The sequence below is a fragment of the Triturus cristatus genome, unplaced genomic scaffold, assembly GCF_964204655.1.
Source record: "Triturus cristatus unplaced genomic scaffold, aTriCri1.1 SCAFFOLD_326, whole genome shotgun sequence".
Lineage (NCBI taxonomy): Eukaryota > Metazoa > Chordata > Amphibia > Caudata > Salamandridae > Triturus > Triturus cristatus.
Genome location: NW_028187707.1, coordinates 48,249 through 68,201, shown reverse-complemented (window position 1 = coordinate 68,201; position 19,953 = coordinate 48,249). Strand labels below are relative to the sequence as shown.

General features: G+C 46.6%; 1 protein-coding gene across 1 annotated transcript in view; it reads right to left on the bottom strand.

Moving 5' to 3' along the window:
• The window catches only part of LOC146770883 (rho guanine nucleotide exchange factor 11-like), a 304,352-nt gene that overhangs the window by 257,443 nt on the left and 26,956 nt on the right, over positions 1 to 19,953 (bottom strand). Inside the window, exon 3 of the mRNA XM_085640387.1 lies at positions 14,417 to 14,502. Coding sequence (XP_085496513.1) covers positions 14,417 to 14,502 — 86 coding nt within the window. The remainder of the gene's footprint in view (positions 1 to 14,416; positions 14,503 to 19,953) is intronic.

The window sequence follows — 19,953 nt, the reverse complement described above, 5'->3', positions numbered from 1 at the left end:
CTGAAAACAGGTAAGTACAATTGTTTTTGTTAGATTAAGCAATTTTAAAGAATTCCTTTGGTTTCTCAAACTCCACACTTACAAACTTTTCACAGTAAAACAGTCAATGTTATCCTTTGGAGGAAAACAGTGTTATCAGTTTTGAGTTAAGTATTTGGTAGTGGGAGTTGAGGTTCTGGGGTAGACTCAGGGGTCCCCCAGGGTCAAGGATGCCCTCTAGTTAAACCCTCAGTGGCACTATGGTGGCCGGGTGCAGAGTGCTGAGGTCCAATGTTATCCAATGGGGGATAGGGAGCCTCCGGTTGGTAGCTGCTGGCAAGCAGGCCACTTGGTTGTGGGAGTAAAGCTCCTGGACTTTCGCTCAGGGCAAATGGGGAAACAAAGTAGCACCAAAGGTGAACCCTCAGCAGCACTAGGTCGGCCGGGAACAGGCTGCTGTTTCGATGTTGGGCGCCCTTTTTGTGTTCAATGGGGAACCTCCGGTTTGCGATGGCACTGCAGGCTTGGGGACAAAGGTCTTCTGGGTGCAACCACCACTTCGAGAGGTAAGTTGGGAAGTTAGGGGTTAGTTAGGCACCGTCGCTTTGGGCACACAAAGCCATGTGGCGTCGGGTGCAGGGGGGCCTTTTGGAGTCGTATCGTCTTACCAGCTCATGGCCACGGTTGGGGGGACCTTCCGGATTTAGGCTACAGGTGTCGGCTGGAGCTTGAGGCAGGTCAGAGGTCACCGGATCTCGGGTCAGGATCGCCAGGGTGACCTCCTCGTGGTGTTTGCCCATTCGAGCTCAGGCCGTGGATGGCGGCTGCAGAGTTGGGCGGATTCGCTGTGCCTGGCCGGAGCCAGAGGTTGCAGATGAACAAATCCAGTGTTCACGGGAGACAAAGTCTTTGAGCTTGAAAGCAGGCAGGTCCTCTGGGGTTTTTGAGGTTTCTGGCTGCAGGACACACCGGGATTTCACAGGAGCAGGTTCAAGGGGGAAGACAGGCCGGTAGGGCTGGTGCCAAGTCAGTGGGCGTCTTCCTCTTGTTAGCTGCTGCACGGCTGTTCAGTCCTTCTTATTATTCTTGTAGTTTCTTCTTGTCTGAGGAAGCAAGGTTCAGTTGTGCCCCTAAATACTAGATTTAGGAGCGTTACAGGTAGGTAAAAGGCAGGGACCAATGGGTCCCTTCCCTGGGGTGGGTCCCCCCCCTATTATGCCACCCTCCAGTGGGAGGGGAATATGAGCCTGTCCCTGGTTGGCTGGGTGCCCCCATCTTCAAGATGGAGTGGACTGAGAGTTGTGCTTCACGTCGCCTCCCCCACCTGAGGGGTGGAGTTGGCAGAGGTGGGCACACCTCTCTTTCTCACTTGTTTTTCCCACCAGTTCTCCCACCCAAAGTGGGGGTCAGAACCAGTGGGGACCAGTTGCTGAGAGCAGCAAGTGGCCTGGGGAAGCTCACAAAGGCAGCAAGCCGTTGAAGCTTCCCCTTCGTGAACCCTGCCCATCCGGGGGAGGAGGCTTGGCACCTTGTCCCAGGATGCGCATTGTTTCAGGCCCCAGAGAGCAGCAGGCTCGCAACCCAGGGGTCCAGAAACATGTCTGGCGGTGGCAGCTGAAAGCAGCCACTCAGTCTGGACACTAGTGGTGGGTTAGTTTTCAGGGGGCATCTCCAAGATGCCCTCTGTGTGCATTTTTCATGAAATCCCACACTGCCATCATTGTGGGTTTAATGTGCTGAGAAGTTTGATACCAAGCTTCTCAGTTTTCTGTAGCCATTATGATGCTGTGGAGTTCGGAATCACAAACTCCCAGCACCATATACTCTTAATGGCAGCACTGCACTTACAATGTCTAAGAATGGACTTAGACACTGTAGGGGTACAGGGCTTATGCACCTGTACCCTCACCACTGGTATATTGCACCCAGCTACAGGGGTGACTGATCTGTGCCAGGACAGTGGGTTGTAGGAATGGCACACAGAGATGTATGTCATGTCGACTCTTCACTTTGTTCTGTACTAAAACACGCAGCCTGCAAAGGCAGTGTGTGTGTGTGTGTAAAGGTACAGGACCTCTAAGGGTGGCACAATAAGTGCGGCAGCCCTTAGAGGCCTTTTCTGGTCGCAGTGCCCTGGCTACCTGTAGTACCATTTACCAGGGGTTGACCTGTGGCCAGAGATGCCAATTGGCTTTCGGCTTCAATGCAGTTTTAGGGAAAGAACATAGGCCCTGGGTACCTGATTAGCAAGAGCCCAGGACACACTCAGTCAAAGTACATCAGAAATTCAGCAAAAAGTGGGGGCAACCATGCATAAAGAGGATACTTTCTCACACCCTCTCTTCTATCCTCCATGGTCTTTGTGCATGCCTCTGCCCCCTTCTTCTTGCCCATCATGGCCATTGTGCCTCCACTAACCCTCCCGCTTGCCATGCATGGTCTTCTGTGCTGTCACAGCCCCTCCCAACATCCCTGTTTGATCAGCTAGCTGCTCCTGACCACCTCCCACCATCCCTTGATGGTCTGTGTGCATGCCATTATAGTCTCACTTTTGCCCTCTATGGTGTGTTGTGCTTCTAGTGCCCATCCTCCCTGACCTCCATGGTCAGCTTGCTGCTCCTGCCCCCTTGTCCCCTGCCCTCTGTTTTACAAGTGCAGACCCCTATTTCCTACGTCCTGGCTTGTCTGTTCCATTGTAATGCACCTGATTCCTCCCTCCTGCCCTTTATGGTCCGTTATGCCGCAGCTTTCTCTCCTGTCTATCTATTATGGTCAGCTTGCTGCGATTGCCTCTTTCCCCTCTGTTCTCTGTTGTCCATGTGCATGTCCTGTCCCCTCCCTATTGCTTTCAATGGACTGTTGTGCTGCACTGCCGTCCCGCATGCCCTGTGTGGTGTATTGTGCTGCTGCAAACCTTAATGCCTGCCCTGAAAGGTCAGTTTGGTGGAACCTTTCCATGTCCTTCCTGTACTCTGTTATCCGAGTCCATGTCCCTACCCCAATTCCTCCTGCCTTTCATGATCCAATGTACCATACTTGCTCACATTGTGAACTTGGTAAGAGGGAGATTTTGAAAACAAAAATTGAGAATTGATTTTCTCCATTGACTTACATTGAAAAAGAGGAGATTGTAGACAGGAAACAGATAAAATAAATTTCATTTGGGCTTAAAAACATTGGGCGTTTCCTGGCTGAATCAGGTCTGTTTGCAAGTACGGTTGTACTACAACTGCCTCTTGCTTCTGCCCACAATGGTCTATTATATTGCCACAGCCTCTCTTGCCTGTCCTGCATTGTTGGTTTGTTGCCTCTGCCCTTTTTCCATTGCAGTCCATCGTCTGTTGTGCTGCCACTTCCCTTCCTGCCTGCCCAGTGTGGTCAAATTGTTGCCTCTGCACCCTCCAACCTGCCTTCAATTTTCCGAGTCCGTGCCCATGACCTCTGCCTCGCAACAGTATCCCAATAAACAACTAGATTGCTAACATTCTATATTTATCACAAAAGTGTGACATTCCTGACACCATCTTGATGTAATCATAACTGTAAAACCTAAAGCATTTCCTTTAGAAATTTTAGACATTAGAGGATCTTATTTGCATTGAAATTATGGTTAGTGCTCTAAAAAGCTAAAATGAGGACATATTTTCTGAGTTCCCAAATAGCAACAAAGCACTTTATTTTTCTTATCCAGTTGACCATTTGATTAAATGTTGCACTTAGGGGAGAGGATGTGGTGTTACTTCCAGAGCTCCAGAGCTCCAGACTTTGCAACTGGAGAACCAGGTTGGAGTTTCTGCTTCAGCTCGACATTCTGTGATTCTGGTCAATCCACTTAATCTCCCCATGCCTACAACCAAAATGAATTAGTCCTTGTGTGATGTAACCAATGGTCAAGTAAAGCACTCCAATACCTGACCAGTCTGCACTATATAAAACTGCAAAAAAACAAAAAATATAAAGTGTTTTGCACATTTCTGTCATTGGGCTATCCGTGGGCTACATCTGGGTGATATTTGTGCTCTTTTTCTCTGGTGGCCATCTTGGGAGACTTATTTGTTATGAAGTTTCCTAATTTCCTAATATACTGCAGTCTCCTCAGTAGGAAATGCTTTCAGTTTTTTACTCTGATTCCATCAAGAAGACATTCAGAAGTGTCACACATTGGCCATACATTTTGAATGTTAGCACTCTAGTTGCTCATTAGATCACTGTAGTAAAGCTACTGCTCACTAGGGAGTTAACTGTAAGACTGCTGCTGGTATTGAAAGTGATGTTTCAGTCTGTATGTCAGAATTGTTTAATGAAATAGAAGGGGATTTGAGAAGTCACTCAAAATGTGCCCTAATTTTTCTGTCTGCGGCACTAATCATAATTTCTATGGCAAAATGAACCACCTCATTTTGTTACTTTTTAAATTAAACGTTTTAAATGTTACCAGTTTATTCCAATCAAGATGGCTTCAGGTGTGCCATGCGTTTGTCATAAGTAAGACGGTTAGAGCTCTAGTTGTTCTCTAGAACACTCTGGGAAGCTGCAGTAGAACCAGTGTTGCCAGATTGGGCTATTTCCCACACAAATGGGCGACATCTTTCCCATTTGTGCGGGAAATAACTCTCAAGGCCGGGGGGGGAGGCAAATACTTGGGCTTTACTTGGCCCTGTGTGCGCAAAATCTCTGAGGGCGGCTGCGCAGCCAATCAAAATCCTGCAGAGCTCCCGGATTCCGCAGAGCAGGGCCATCAATCTTTCATAGTGCGAAAGCGCTACCTATGACGGCCCTGCTAAATGCTTCTGGCCTGCCCCCAGAGTGACTGGACCAATGTGCTCTCTAGGGGCAAACCTTGTTTGTATTGATTTCCGCATGTAGTGGGCGGCAGCCGGCAGGTCTTGACCGTCTCAGCATGCTGCTGTGCTGAGAGCATGTGTGTGTCATCAAATTTACACAGGATTAAAGACAGTTAAGATAATTTGTGATTACATAGAATCAGGGTTTAAGTGATCCAGCAGTTTTAAAAGCAGGTGCTGAGACACGTTACTATCGGGCTCTCTGTTTTTTCCCTCACCCTCCAGATTAGAAAAAAAATCATAACTCTGCAGCAGTGCCACCCTTCACTGCCTTTGAGGTACCTTTAAAGTGACTTGTTATAGTTCTTTCACACTCTCACCATTTCAGAACTGAAGCATTTTCTATATTATATACAACAAAGCCATAGTTGATTCTTTTTTAGCATATGGAACTAACACTCCTCTGCAAAGCCAATAGTCATGGCTTGTTGTAGGTGTAATGTTACTTGGTGTATTATATATCTGGATGCAATGACAAAAGCAGCAAATTAACAGTGGGGCAGCACACTATGCTAAGCACAGATTTTTAGCTTGCGTGTTTTAAGCCGTGTCCCAATTACATCAGCCACGCCATTTTGAGAGCCATCCCGCCCCCCACAGTTTTTTCATCCCACTTCAAGCGGTGCGCTAATCCAATGCATTCATTTTTGGCATGGAGAAAATGACTGCGTTTTGGCAATTTTAGCGACTATCCGCGACTGCCTGCAGTGAGAAATCTTGCTGGGAGGTGGTCTAGTGTTGGATTTTCCACGCTCACCAACTTACCGTTGGGGAGCACAAGCGAGGAAAAAGCTTCGCTATGCGGAGTAAAGTTTTTCAGAATGTCACTTGCTCCGTGGAGTGAGGAGTGCAGAAAACTCAGCAAACTCAGCGAACAGAGCAGAGTTCACCGCTCTGGCCTACTTATAGCTACCGGATCCAATACGGCTGAAAGATATGCAATGAGGTGCATCACCCCACCATGTCTTTGGGTCATACTCTCTTTCAATTATTTAAATGCTTCAGTGTATTCAATGTCAATTGGTACCAGATCTTGACAGCTTTGCAATCAGGGAAACGTTTGGAATCCACTGATGTCAGTAGCCAACAATTCCCCAAAACATCCAACCCTCCCTTTAGGTGGTCGGTGGGCTCATTCTCAGAATTGCAAACAAACCTTATATTAAGACTTTATTTGCACCTATTTCGATTTGGTATCCAAGATAAATCACTTCTCTTTTACACTAATGCTTTTTTTGGAGAGACCTTATGGCCACTGTCAGCTAAATGATTTAACAAAGCAAACGTACCAAGTTTACAGTCTCACTTTGTCATGGATGCCAAACACAAATCACCAATATATTGGACTAAGACTGAATTACAAGGTAACCTTAAATTCTCTAGATCATATTTGACAAAAAATTGAAATCCTACGCCATACGAGAACTTTGATATGGCTCTGTTTGTGCAAAGGAATTGAAAAGAATGCTTAACATAAGTCACTAATGTATGCCATTCTGCATTTGATGGGATTTGGAACAAAACCACTGTTGGAGTCGGTAGCAGGACAACATGGTATGACAATTTTGTTTATCTTTCGCAGATCCTGAGCTATTCTCCATTTACTACTTCCCATCACTACAGAGTTACAAGAACTACCAAGTACCTTACAGAGAATCCCCTAGACAATCATTTTTTATATCACTGGTTTAATTTCCTCTTCGGGATCTTTTGAAAGACTATTCTATTTGGTTGTAGGTAAAATTGCATCTGGTCTCACTTTTATTTTAACTGGCTAGGCACTTTTTGCTAGCCCAATCTCTGTCCAGATGTAATCTCATACCTCATCTTTGACAGTATGTCTTAAATCGAAAGGTAGGCCATCTTTTGTCACAGCAGGGAATAACTAAACTCTAGCCTTGTGTGATTTTTTTAAACACATAAGGGTCAATTAGAATGTCGGGCGGATTTCCACCGCCCGCATTGCGGTGGCGATCCGTCCGACATTCTCTTCCGCCCGCATGCCATGTCCCCCTGACATATTACTATGGCAGGGGGTACCCAGGCGGACGGAAAGACCGTACGCCGGATTTTTCCGCCCGGTTGATGAGTCGACCGGGCGAAAAGGTTTTAATATGGTGGTGGTGTCTGTTAGACACCGCCATCCATATTACGATACATGCTGGGCGGAAAGGCATGCGGTCCTTGCCATTGGGGGCCCGTAGCGGGCCCCCAGGAATTTTGGGGGGTGGAGGTGCACATGGGGAGTACCTATGGTACCCCCCCTGCATTTGCATGCACGTCATGGTAGGCACCGCGCGGGTCCTGCCACGTTGTGCATGCAAATGCACAACATGCATTTTTGGCATTGCGGCAGGTGGTGCTGGAAGCACCGCCCGCCGCAATGTTAAAAATGCAGGATGCGCCCGCCAGTGTGGTGGGCGCATCCTGATCTCAGCCACGGGACCGCCGCACTTATGGTCCCTTTTTACGTCGGGATGTCCGCCCGCCATCCTAATGATGGCCATAGTCTTCATCTTGTGGCTCAATTGCAACACCATTCATTGTACAATAAGTCACACAATTCATTTTGCACAATAAGTCTCTTCCCAGCACTTGAATCACAAAATATATTGTCCAATTGACCACTTTTAGCTGGGACATCTGCTGTGATTTCTAATCCCTAAAATTTGGACTTCCACAGAACAAACTGTAGAAAAGGTACCCCCATATCAATCAAAAGTAAAAACGGGCGGGCTTTGATTTCTCCATCAACATATGGGCCACTTTCGTCTACCTCCAGGACTGCTCCAAGTAAGCAATCCTAGTCTTGCCTCAAGCACCATCATTAATAATGATTCCCTGCTAAGTCACTATTCAGAATGAATCAATTCTGTTGCCATTCTGCACTATACGAAAACAACAATTGATGGACAGAATGCAGAACAAAGTCATACATTGACCCCAGTACAGAGATCTGGGCCTAAATCCATCGTTTTTTTGCTCACCATGCCGTTCCAGTTTGAACCCAGCCATATGCAAATCAGTCTTGACCCTGTGCCTCATGGGAACAGTCCAGCCCGAACTGCCAAGCCAGGTTCTCCCTGGACTGGAAAAAAGCATCCTAGGACCGGTTTCTGGCATTTCAGCCGTCTTCAGCCAGGCTTGCTTGATTTCCAGTGGCATGGAGAGCAAGGGACCCACGTCTGGGCATACCCTTTCCACTCGGGGTGACAAATGCAAAAACAACAATTGATGGACAGAATGCAGAACAATGTCATACATTCACCCCAGTACAGAGATCTGGGCATAAATCCATCGTTTTTTTGCTCACCATGCCGTTCCAGTTTGAACCCAGCCATATGCAAATCAGTCTTGAGCCTGTGCCTCATGGGAACAGTCCAGCCCGAACTGCCAAGCCAGGTTCTCCCTGGACTGGAAACAAGCATCCTAGGACCGGTTTCTGGCATTTCAGCCGTCTTCAGCCAGGCTTGCTTGATTTCCAGTGGCATGGAGAGCAAGGGACCCACGTCTGAGCATACCCTTTCCACTCGGGGTGACAAATGCAAAAACAACAATTGATAGACAGAATGCAGAACAATGTCATACATTCACCCCAGTACAGAGATCTGGGCCTAAATCCATCGTTTTTTTGCTCACCATGCCGTTCCAGTTTGAACCCAGCCATATGCAAATCAGTCTTGACCCTGTGCCTCATGGGAACAGTCCAGCCCGAACTGCCAAGCCAGGTTCTCCCTGGACTGGAAACAAGCATCCTAGGACCGGTTTCTGGCATTTCAGCCGTCTTCAGCCAGGCTTGCTTGATTTCCAGTGGCATGGAGAGCAAGGGACCCACGTCTGGGCATACCCTTTCCACTCGGGGTGACAAATGCAAAAACAACAATTGATGGACAGAATGCAGAACAATGTCATACATTCACCCCAGTACAGAGATCTGGGCCTAAATCCATCGTTTTTTTGCTCACCATGCCGTTCCAGTTTGAACCCAGCCATATGCAAATCAGTCTTGACCCTGTGCCTCATGGGAACAGTCCAGCCCAAACTGCCAAGTCAGGTTCTCCCTGGACTGGAAACAAGCATCCTAGGACCGGTTTCTGGCATTTCAGCCGTCTTCAGCCAGGCTTGCTTGATTTCCAGTGGCATGGAGAGCAAGGGACCCACGTCTGGGCATACCCTTTCCACTCGGGGTAACAAATGCAAAAACAATTGATGGACAGAATGCAGAACAATGTCATACATTCATACTGATTCCGGTCCAGGGAAGACATGTCTTGGCAGTTCGGGCTGGACTGTTCCCATGAGGCACAGGGTCAAGACTGATTTGCATATGGCCATGTCTGAACTGGGGTGGCGTAGTGGGCAAAAGAACGATGGATTTAACCCAGATCTCTTGACTGGGGGAGAATGTCTGCATTGTCAGCATTCCGTCCATCATTTTTTTGTTGTAACGCTTTTCGCCCTAAGTGGGATGGGTATTCCCAGACGTGGGACCCGTGCTCACTATGCCACTGGAGTAAAGCTATCCTGGTTGATGACGGCTGATAGCCAGAAACCGGTCCTAGGATGCTTGATTCCGGTCCAGGGAAGACATGGCTTGGCAGTTCGGGCTGGACTGTTCCCATGAGGCACAGGGTCAAGACTGATTTGCATATGGCCATGTCTGAACTGGGGTGGCGTTGTGGTCAAAAGAACGATGGATTTAACCCAGATCTCTTGACTGGGGGAGAATGTCTGCATTGTCAGCATTCCGTCCATCATTTGTTTGTTGTAACGATTCTGCACTATACAGCATTTTTTTCTGATATTTTGCTGCCACATTGTAGCTGCAGGCAAGGGCATTTTTAATAATTTCTGATTCTGCATACACTGCTCAGAATTTGTAACAGCCGGAGCAATCATATTTCTCTGCATCTGGGGAACACCATCACCCTGAATTCTATTTAGATTCTGGTGACACTCCAGTTTCCATGGCCCAATATTCCCAAAGAAGTAGCAAGCAGTGTTTCTTTTCATCAGTTCAACATTCACATTCATCCCATTTTTCTTCACCATTTCTCCCCCACCATCTTTCATTTGTAGCATTCCATTTCCCATTGCTGTACCCTGCATCTGATTCATCCCATTTATTCCAGACTGGCCAAAATTCACATTCGAACACATCTGGTTCTGAGATCCTTTTTCAAATTGCTTTGTCAGCAATTGGGAGCTTCTCCATGATCTTTTTCTGCTTTGCATCAAAGTAATCACTACTATACTTAGCCAGCTTCGAAATCTCATCAATACTCTTTCCCTGCCAACATAGTTCACTCTGATGCATATGATTACTGAGCTCTGGTCGTTAACCCATGAAAAAACAGAGACAAAACCACTGACACGATCTTTCTCTGGATCACCAACTCCACTCAGCTTCTTTAAAATGTGCATGAGCCTCTCATAAAAGGCATACACTGAATCCTTCAGCTCCTGTGAGGTTCTCAAAATCTTTTCCAAATTTATATCCTTTTCAGGTACTCTCTTTTTCAAGTACTTAATCACCAGTCTGCATTTATTAGCTACCTCCTCAGAAGAGCATTATTAGGAGCAACCGTAGCAAGTTCTCCAGGTGATCAAGTAACCACTGCCTCCCACTCTGCCCACAGGTCACTAGGAACCACAATTTCAAACAATGAATTAAAATCAGTCCACACCTGTGATGTTTGTCAACCAATGCACCTCTTTTTCCTACAGCAATTTATGGAAGTTTGTGGTGAAAACATGGAACATGCACCAAATTCCCCCTATGTACTTAGTTGGAGACTCCAAAGAAAACACCAAAACCATTTCAGTTCTGAACCACTTGTTGTTTCGCTTGCTTTGCCTTCTGTTCCCTTTGCTTCCATTGTACTTGCTGTTCCTTTCTTCCTTCTCTCTTTGGATTTTTTAAGTCACTCAAGCCCCTTGTTTTCTCAAAGTAATCAAGCCCATTTTTTTAAATTTCATCACAAGTCAAATCTATTTTATAATTTCGTTTCGCATTTTCCATTTTGCTAATGCCCACTTTGCATTCATCAGCTAGCTCCTTTAACTCCTCATATGCTTAGTTTGTTCATGTGGATGCTTTTTAAATTAAATATCTCATTTCATCATCATTGTATGTCAATAGTCTGTTCAAATCAATGTTTCTCTGTGACATTTCAGCAAATTAGATTTTCAAAATGCCAAGGTTAATAACTTTAGGAGACTGTTCAACCACTACTATATTTTGGCATGAATCGACTGTTGGGCATCCCTACTAGTACTGGGTATCGCTTTCATTACTGCCTCTCTTGGTGCTCTTTGTACCACGACTATAGGAGCTTGCACAGTAGTGCAATCTCCTCTGGCTCCCATGTTAGGCCCCGAGCAGGAACAAGCCCCAGAACTATCTGTCCCTGTTCTAGCTTTATATGCAGGAGGCCTAGAATCATCCTCCTCATCAGAATCATCACTCTGTTTCCAACCATCTTACGTATTGCTTTGGTCATTTGTTTTTTTATTTATAGCAGGAAGTTTGCACCCATTCCATCCTATCCTCCCTCCAGTATTATTCTTTTCGATCCATTTCTTTACTACTAATGAGCCCTTCACCTGCTTTGAGATTCTTTTTCTCATGCCAGGCAGCAACTTCATTCATTAGAGCAACAGTCTGAACTTGATTGCCCCATCATTTATAGCCACCTACAGTGTTCACCACAGTTTTCTATTCGCTCAGCGATAGGTGACCTGCGCTTTTTCGATAAATGCCACGTGATCAGCTGCCTCCTGTTCAAAACATTGGGCATACTCAAACATCAGCATGCCCACCCAAATTAAATCCGGGTTCAAAGGGGCATTTTCTTAGCTACGGTATGCCAAGACAAATCTTTCTTAGACCAGTGTCAAGATTTTTATTGCAGTTACAGTAATCAATGCCAAGATTGATTAGTCCTGATGCCTCCATTGTAAAGTACCTTAATACCTTCTGGAACAACTCCGAAAACCACAATCTGGAAACTTAAACCAAAGACATTCCCATGACCCATGTACTGAGGGATTCCATAGGTTCCCTCACAGAGAACGCAAGTAGTTTAAAAAACATTTTATAATGTCCAGGTACTTTTCTAGTGAAATTGCCAAGCCTGTGGTACAATAGTCGCATAGGTGCAAAAGGTAACCAAGCTACTACACATCGCACAAAATGACATGATATAGATGAACCAGTAAACAGATGGCTTTCAGTGTGAGCATTTAAAAGTTTGAACAGTCTCTAACTGGGACCCCACATGAGCCACCTATCTTTCAAGAAAGGATCGAATCCTCTAAATAAATCCCTATGCATGCAACAGTTAGTCATTTTGTAGGCCGCAAATAAATTATATATTAATGCAAAGGTATAACCATGCCAACAGCATGTGGCAAGTGTTCTACAAAGAAAATGAATAAATACATTTGCTTCAAATAATCTTCAAGGCTAGGTAACAGTCAGGCTCTGCAAGGGTCAGTGGCTACAGTGACTGAAACTATGTAATTCGCTGACTACATAACAATGAACATAGTGAAAATGACTGGACTAGAAGTCCTTTGCTGAACACCTGAAAGAGAAGATTATCATCTGTAATGCCTTGGGCGCAGGGAATCTTTAAGTGCAATACACCCCAAAATTGGCTTTGGAGAGGGTGTTGCTACTGGAGCTAAACATTAGCCAAGCAAACACAAATGTCTGGATTTTATTCTTCTAAGGAAGCATCGCACAGCGCTTAACTGTAGTTGTCATGAAAGATCAGCACAGCAGCAGTATTCCTGTTACTATGATTCAAAATACCAATAGGGCCCAAATTGACAGCATTTTGCTAAAAAACCTGTCAAAACTAAAAACAATGTGTATCTACAGATTGATCACACAAGATGAATACATAAAGATATATCCTCTAAATACATTTGACTATTGGTAGACTTGTCTAGTTGGACTTAAGACACATATTGAACCCTTACAAAAGCCCAATCTTGGCTCATATTAGATTAGTAATAGACATGGATAACATCATTGGTTTTCTGCAGTGTATCCAATGCAAACAAGCTCTTGAGATGGCCATTGTAGTTCCAGAAACAACACAAGCTTGTATGTTGGAAGATAACGCTGTTACCCAACAAACAACAGACAACAAAGTAATTCATTACTCTTGAGGTGGATTCCATAAACTTAGCCTTCAGACAATGGGCTTACCCTTGGTTTTGTAACAAAAGAAATATTACATTTAAACCAGACAGTTCCATATATCACACACGTTTAGTCTAATCATTGAACTACAAGCACATTGAAAAATTAGAGAGACGCTATACACCCTCTTGTCGTTCATTAGGTGACAATCCCCTAGTACAATTGTTGTCTGTGATAAACCACAGTTTTCAGGAAATAAGGTTCCACATTCACTACAATCTCATCTCAACGTTTGGAAAAAAACGTATCCCTTTCGAGATTATGGACTGGACATGTAATGCCAAATGATGAAAAACCTACTTTAAGCCAATAGTAAACACAATACCTGACCTAAAGAAAAGGAATACTTTAACCAATTTGGAACATCAGAGGCATTGGCACATTTAAGAGAGAGATCCGAAAGACCTTAACTGCTTACTTTTCTAATGCTACATGTGACTTGGTATCAACTAACTGCTTGGAGCAAAATCAAAAAAACTATTTTTCTGAGCAGTCATTTTGCATTCTGATAGAAATTTAGAGCACATGAAAGGCACAAGTGCATAGCTGGCATCCTCCAGGAATAGCTTATGCTGACACTAAATAGTCATAGGATATACAGATCACTTCCTTTCCTAACAGTTTGTTTTATTGAATACATCACATGCACAGTAACAAATACATTTCTTTTTTATAAAAGCAACACTTTTGCAGATAGATACTTATTTTTTTATTTATTAACCTAATTTTCATATGTCTGAGCTATTCGAATGAGTCACAAGTATTGATGTTAAATGATCAATATAAGTAAAAGCTCTTTCACTGGTCAGGGTATACATCAGAAATAACAACACTGCTGGTGAGAACAATTCTTCATGCTTACAGCTACTCTGTTCAATGTTTCAGATGCACACCACAACATGAGAAGACCCATTGACTTAATATGATATCTTGTGTGGACATTCACCAGGTCGGTCGCTCCAACTTGACAAGACCACATCATAATCATCACATTTATATACCACACACGGTCCCAGGGACTCTTGGCGATGGTCTTAGTTATTACCTGTTGTTTACTGCAAGTGTGTCTCAAGTGCTTTCCTAAAAGCAAGAAAACTGGACAAGTGCCACTAGTGCCCTTATAGGGAGGTCCATAATGCTAAGCCTTGATCTAAGAACACCCTCTGCTTTAGATTTAGAAATTCTATCACCGCCAACATTTTAGCAAAAGGCATGTCACTGCAGTACAATATGGAGGCCATGAGAAGAGGATAGCATTTAATAACATAATATCTAGAAATAGCTTTTGCTATAGAGAAGTAGCAAAGAAATATCTTACTTACACTTGAATGTATACCGAAGGGAGGGGAAATAATAAGAATTAAAAAAAAAATCTTACCTGTTGTTTTATTGGAAGAAGAATCCTGGTGGTAATGGTGATTTGAGGGCCCGGGCTCAGGAGAGGCATCTTCCAAACTTAGACAACTAAACCAGGCAAAATAGAGGAAACAACAATATGAAGAATTTGATCATTTATTTTCTGGTCATAACAACACATGACAATCTAAGGGATGAAATAAATTTGAGGCATATGTCGAAAACATCTGGGTGTGAGAAAGGGGAAAAAACAGTGGACAACTATCAACTATCAGCATAGAACCTTACCTGCTTATTATTCCCTCACACAAAGGTACTACCTAGTAAGATTTTGTCTGAATATGGTGCACCTATTGGTTGCTTATCCATCCTATTCCCACTATGATAAAAAAACAGCAATCAGATTTTTCCTTTTTGTGTGACTTACATAATGCTCCAAGGTAAATAATCTTTGTCCCCTTTCTTAGAACTCTTAATATTAGATGATCTAGGCCAGCCTTACTACATCTCCAGCTTCTTCAAACTGAAGTGGTAATGCATGGAGTCTGTAGGTTTATCTTAGCCTTTTGCCTTCTGTGTCCTGAGTGTTTGTGTCCTTTTGCCTTTTGTGCCCTGATTATCTGTACCACTTTTTTGCTTTCTGTACCCTTGGTTGTGTGCCCCTTCCTCGCCGCCCATTTCCCGCCGCTGTGTCCCGGCGGCCCCGCCCCCTTGTCACCCATTGGCCTCCCCGCTCCCACCTCCCAGCTGCTCCTCCCTCCCTCTCCCACTCATATGGAGGCCGCGCAGCGGCCGCGTGCAGCGGGCGCCCCGAAGGCGCGCCTAAGGCTAGCCCGTCTGTGCCCGTCCGCGCCTGGCCCGCGCCCAGCGCCAGACCCCCTGGCCCCCGCAGATGCCAGCCCACCCGCAAGTCCTACAACGCCACCACTCTCATCACACTCAACTCCGGCCGGATCCCCGGCTGCTGCAGAGCCACCCCAAGACGCACCCACGGACCATTCAGCTGCCATTCCTGCAAGTTCTCCTGCATCCGGCCCTGTACCGCGCCCGCCAAGCCGAGCACCAGCAGCAACCACCTGAAGTGCATCCTGCTCAACACCCGCTCCGTCCACAGACACGCCGTGGAACTCTGGAACCTGCTCGACCCCACATCTCCAGACGTCGCCTTCCTCACGGAAACATGGATGAACGCCTCCTCAGCACCCGACATCGCCATCGCCATCCCGGACGGATACAAGATCACCCGGAGGGACCGCGTCAACCAGACAGGAGGAGGCCTCGGCATCGTCCACAAGAACACCATCCGCATCACGACCAACTCCGACGACACCCTCACAGCTGCCGAACACCTTCACTTCCAGATACACACCGACCCCAAGACCACACTCAGAGGCACCCTCATATACAGACCCCCAGGACCCCGCACTCAATTCATCGAAGGCATCGCAGACTTCATCAGCCCACACGCCCTCCCCTCCGCTGACTACATCCTCCTAGGGGACCTCAACTGCCACCTGGAGAACAACAACGACAACAACACCACCACCCTGCTGGACAACCTCGCCAACCTCGGACTCAAGCAACTGGTGAACTCCCCCACCCTCTACGCCGGACACACGCTTGATCCAGTCTTCTCCTCCAGCAAGTACATCTCCTTCAGCCACGCCACCGGACTCCACTGGATAGACCACAGCTGCATCCACTTCAGCTTCAGAAGAACCACGACTCACCACCACCCGCAACAGGCTACCCGCAGGAACTGGAACAAGATCACCACCGACCAGCTCACCACATCACTGAGCCAGAACCCTCCCGCTAGCTCAACGGACCCCAACCAAGCAGCCAACAACCTCACACAGTGGATCACCAACTGCGCTGACGACCTCGCACCTCTGAAAAACCACCCCAGCAGGCCCGGCAGCAAGGAAGCCTCCTGGTTCAATGACGACCTCAAAAACTCCAAAAAGAACTGCCGTACCCTCGAGAAAGCCTGGCGAAAAAGCCCGACTACAGACAACATGACCGCCCTCAAGCACGCCTCCCACAAACACCACCAGCTGATCCACACCACCAAGAGGACAGCATTCAAGGAACGACTAGACAACAACACACACAACAGCAAGGAACTCTTCAGCATCATCAAAGAGCTCTCCAACCCCAGCGCCGGAAACAACAACATCACTCCCTCACAAGACCTCTGCGACTCCCTCGCCTTGTTCTTTCACCGCAAGATTGCCGATATACACAACAGCTTTGGCGCACAGACCACGCACCCAACCACAGAACCGACGACCCCCACCACCACCCTCCGCGCCTGGACCCCGGTCAGCACCGAAGACACCATCCACACGATGAACACCATCCTCTCCGGATCACCAACCGACCCATGCCCCCACCAAGTCTTCAACAAGGCCGACTCCGACATCGCACCTCAACTCCGGGACATCATCAACTGCTCCTTCAACACCGCCACCTTCCCGGAGAGCTGGAAGCACGCCGAGCTCAGCGCCCTCCTGAAGAAGCCATCAGCAGACCCCTCTGACCTCAAGAACTACCGCCCCATCTCGCTCCTGCCTTTTCCTGCCAAAGTCATCGAGAAGACCGTCAACAGACAGCTTGCCGCCTTCCTCGAGACAAACGGATCCCTCGACCACTCGCAGTCCGGCTTCCGAGCCAACCACAGCACCGAGACCGCCCTCATCGCAGCCACTGACGACATCCGAGCCCTGCTCGACAACGGGGAAACAGCGGCCCTCATCCTCCAGGACCTCTCCGCAGCGTTCGCCACTGTCTGTCACCGCACCCTAGTACAGCGCCTCAGCAACATCGGAATCCAAGAGAGGGCTCTAGATTGGATCATCTCGTTCCTCGCCGGAAGAACCCAGAGAGTCCGCCTCCCCCCGTTCAGATCCGAGGCCACCGAAGTCATCTGCAGCGTCCCGCAAGGATCATCACTCAGCCCCACCCTCTTCAACGTCTACATGAGCCCCCTCGCAGCCATCGCACGCCAACACAACCTCAACATCATCTCCTACGCCGACGACACTCAGCTGATCCTCTCCCTCACCAACGACCCAGCCACCGCCAGAACCCACCTACACAAAGGGATGAAAGACGTAGCCGAGTGGATGATGAACAGCCGCCTGAAACTGAACTCAGACAAGACGGAAGTCCTCATCCTGGGATCATCACCCTCCGCCTGGGACGACTCCTGGTGGCCCCCCGCCCTGGGCAGCGCACCCATACCTACGGACCATGCACGCAACCTGGGCTTCATCCTGGACTCCTCCCTCTCGCTGACCAGACAAGTCAACGCCGTCTCATCATCATGTTTCAACATCCTACGCATGCTCCGAAAGATCTTCCGATGGATCCCCACCGAAACCAGAAAGACGGTCACCCAGGCTCTCGTCACCAGCCGACTGGACTACGGAAACACCCTCTACACCGGAACCACAGCCAAACTACAGAAAAGACTCCAACGCATCCAGAATGCCTCCGCACGACTCATCCTTGACATCCCCGGACACAGCCACATCTCCGGTCACCTGAGAGACCTGCACTGGCTCCCCGTCAGCAAGAGAATCACGTTCCGACTCCTCACCCACGCACACAAGGCCCTCCACGACCTGGGCCCCAGATACCTCAACAACCGCCTGACCTTCTACATTCCCACACGCCAGCTACGATCGACCAGCCACGCCCTCGCCACCATTCCAAGCATCCGAAGAGCCACCATGGGAGGAAGATCCTTCTCCTACCTGGCAGCCAAGACTTGGAACTCCCTCCCCATCCACCTCCGCCTGACCCAAGACCACCTCTCCTTCAGGAAGCAACTCAAGACCTGGCTGTTCGAGCAGTAGCGGAACCCCCTCCCCCTAGCGCCTTGAGACCCTCCGGGTGAGTAGCGCGCTTTACAAATGTCTCGATTGATTGATTGATTAGCCTCTGTCAGGCTGTGCAAAATTGTGGGAGAATATTAAGCAATTTCAGGAAATTTACTTGGGTTCCTGGTAGTAACTATTAGGCATATCTTGCCAATTGCAGATTATGTATTGTTTGCACCATGCACATTATCATAAGTACATTTGTCTGCTAGATGTTATTCTGCGGGGCGCTTACATAAATCGATTTGAGGGATTGTTTTTAATGCTGTTGCGACTGCTGTTATGGAACTGTGCAGTTCTCTTGATTTTAATTACATAGATATTAATCACCCAACATTGCAAAGACTCTTCAATTCTAACCTCAACTATGAATCCAAGACATTTTGGACATTTATTAATTCCAGAAACAAAAGAATGACTGTAACCTAACCAAGTGCCATCAAAGTATTTGGGGTAGATTTGATTCTATTGACTTTGCAAACCGAATGATCAACTAGGCACTGACCAAAAGGTCTATTATGAATTACTAATGAAAAACAATTTAAAGAAAGTATATATTATACCATTATTGTGAATCACTTATTTAACTGTACATACTTCAAGCCTTTATATAAAAAACAATTTTGGGAATGGGCATGATGATCAGTGAAATGAAATGTCCTTCCCCCCCATAAATGATTGTGGATCAGAATCCAAGATGAAGCTTCTAGACAGGCAATCAGTTGTCCTTGGCTACATGTGCACTATGTTTCTGGCTATAACATTTTTAGGAATCTTCCTCTCTTTTACGTCCCATCCCCCCATTTCATGCCTCCCACTTTAAGCAATAGGAATCTATTTGAAAACTCACCAATTGTCCCACAAGCCAGGCACTGGGCCACCAGGTCAAAGGATACCGAAAGCAGGGCAAGCTGAGGCTCTGCTCTCGTAAACCCTTAGATTCCACCCACATATAAATGGGAAGGGGAAAACAAAAGTTTGTCAGAGATGGAGAACCGCCAAGTGGCATATTCAGCAGAAATTCAAATTCCAGGCCTCAAGAGTTATAAAAAGATCAGGTGGACGGAATATCCATTAACTACATAAAGGAGTCTATATGTAGCTACTTTCCATCCCTCGAGAACTAAATGGTTACTTACCAGTGGGAGTAGTTTTGCAGCTTGAAGAATTTTCTGGATTCACATGCTTTGCATTATTCTGCCATCTATTGGTTGGGTCCGGAATAGTCTCCTTGTAGTCTCCCCTTCTCTCTCTTAGTTTTTATGGGCATCGTGAACCTTTTGGGTATATACCCCTCCTTGAGTGTTGTCAGACGTATAACTCGGAAATCCTTTAATGCAGTCACCATCTTCAGATTCTGTTTTCGCCTTTCTTTTCTCCTCGCGGTGTGATATATTGGTTTCCTTTATGTTAGTTAGCCTTTTTTCTGTTGAGTTTTTAAATACACTTCTACTGGTGAGGTGGGCAGGTCACATGTGAAGCCAGAAAATTCTTCAAGCTGCAAAACTACTCCTACTGGTAAGTAACCGTTTCTCTTTGTAGTGTGAAACTTTTCTGAATTCACATGCTGTGCATTGATTATAAAGCAGTATTTCTTCCTGTGGGTAGGCTGTGTCTTTTCAAGTGTGTGTTTACGAGCAAATGTTTCAGCACTCTTTGTCCCACTTCTGCC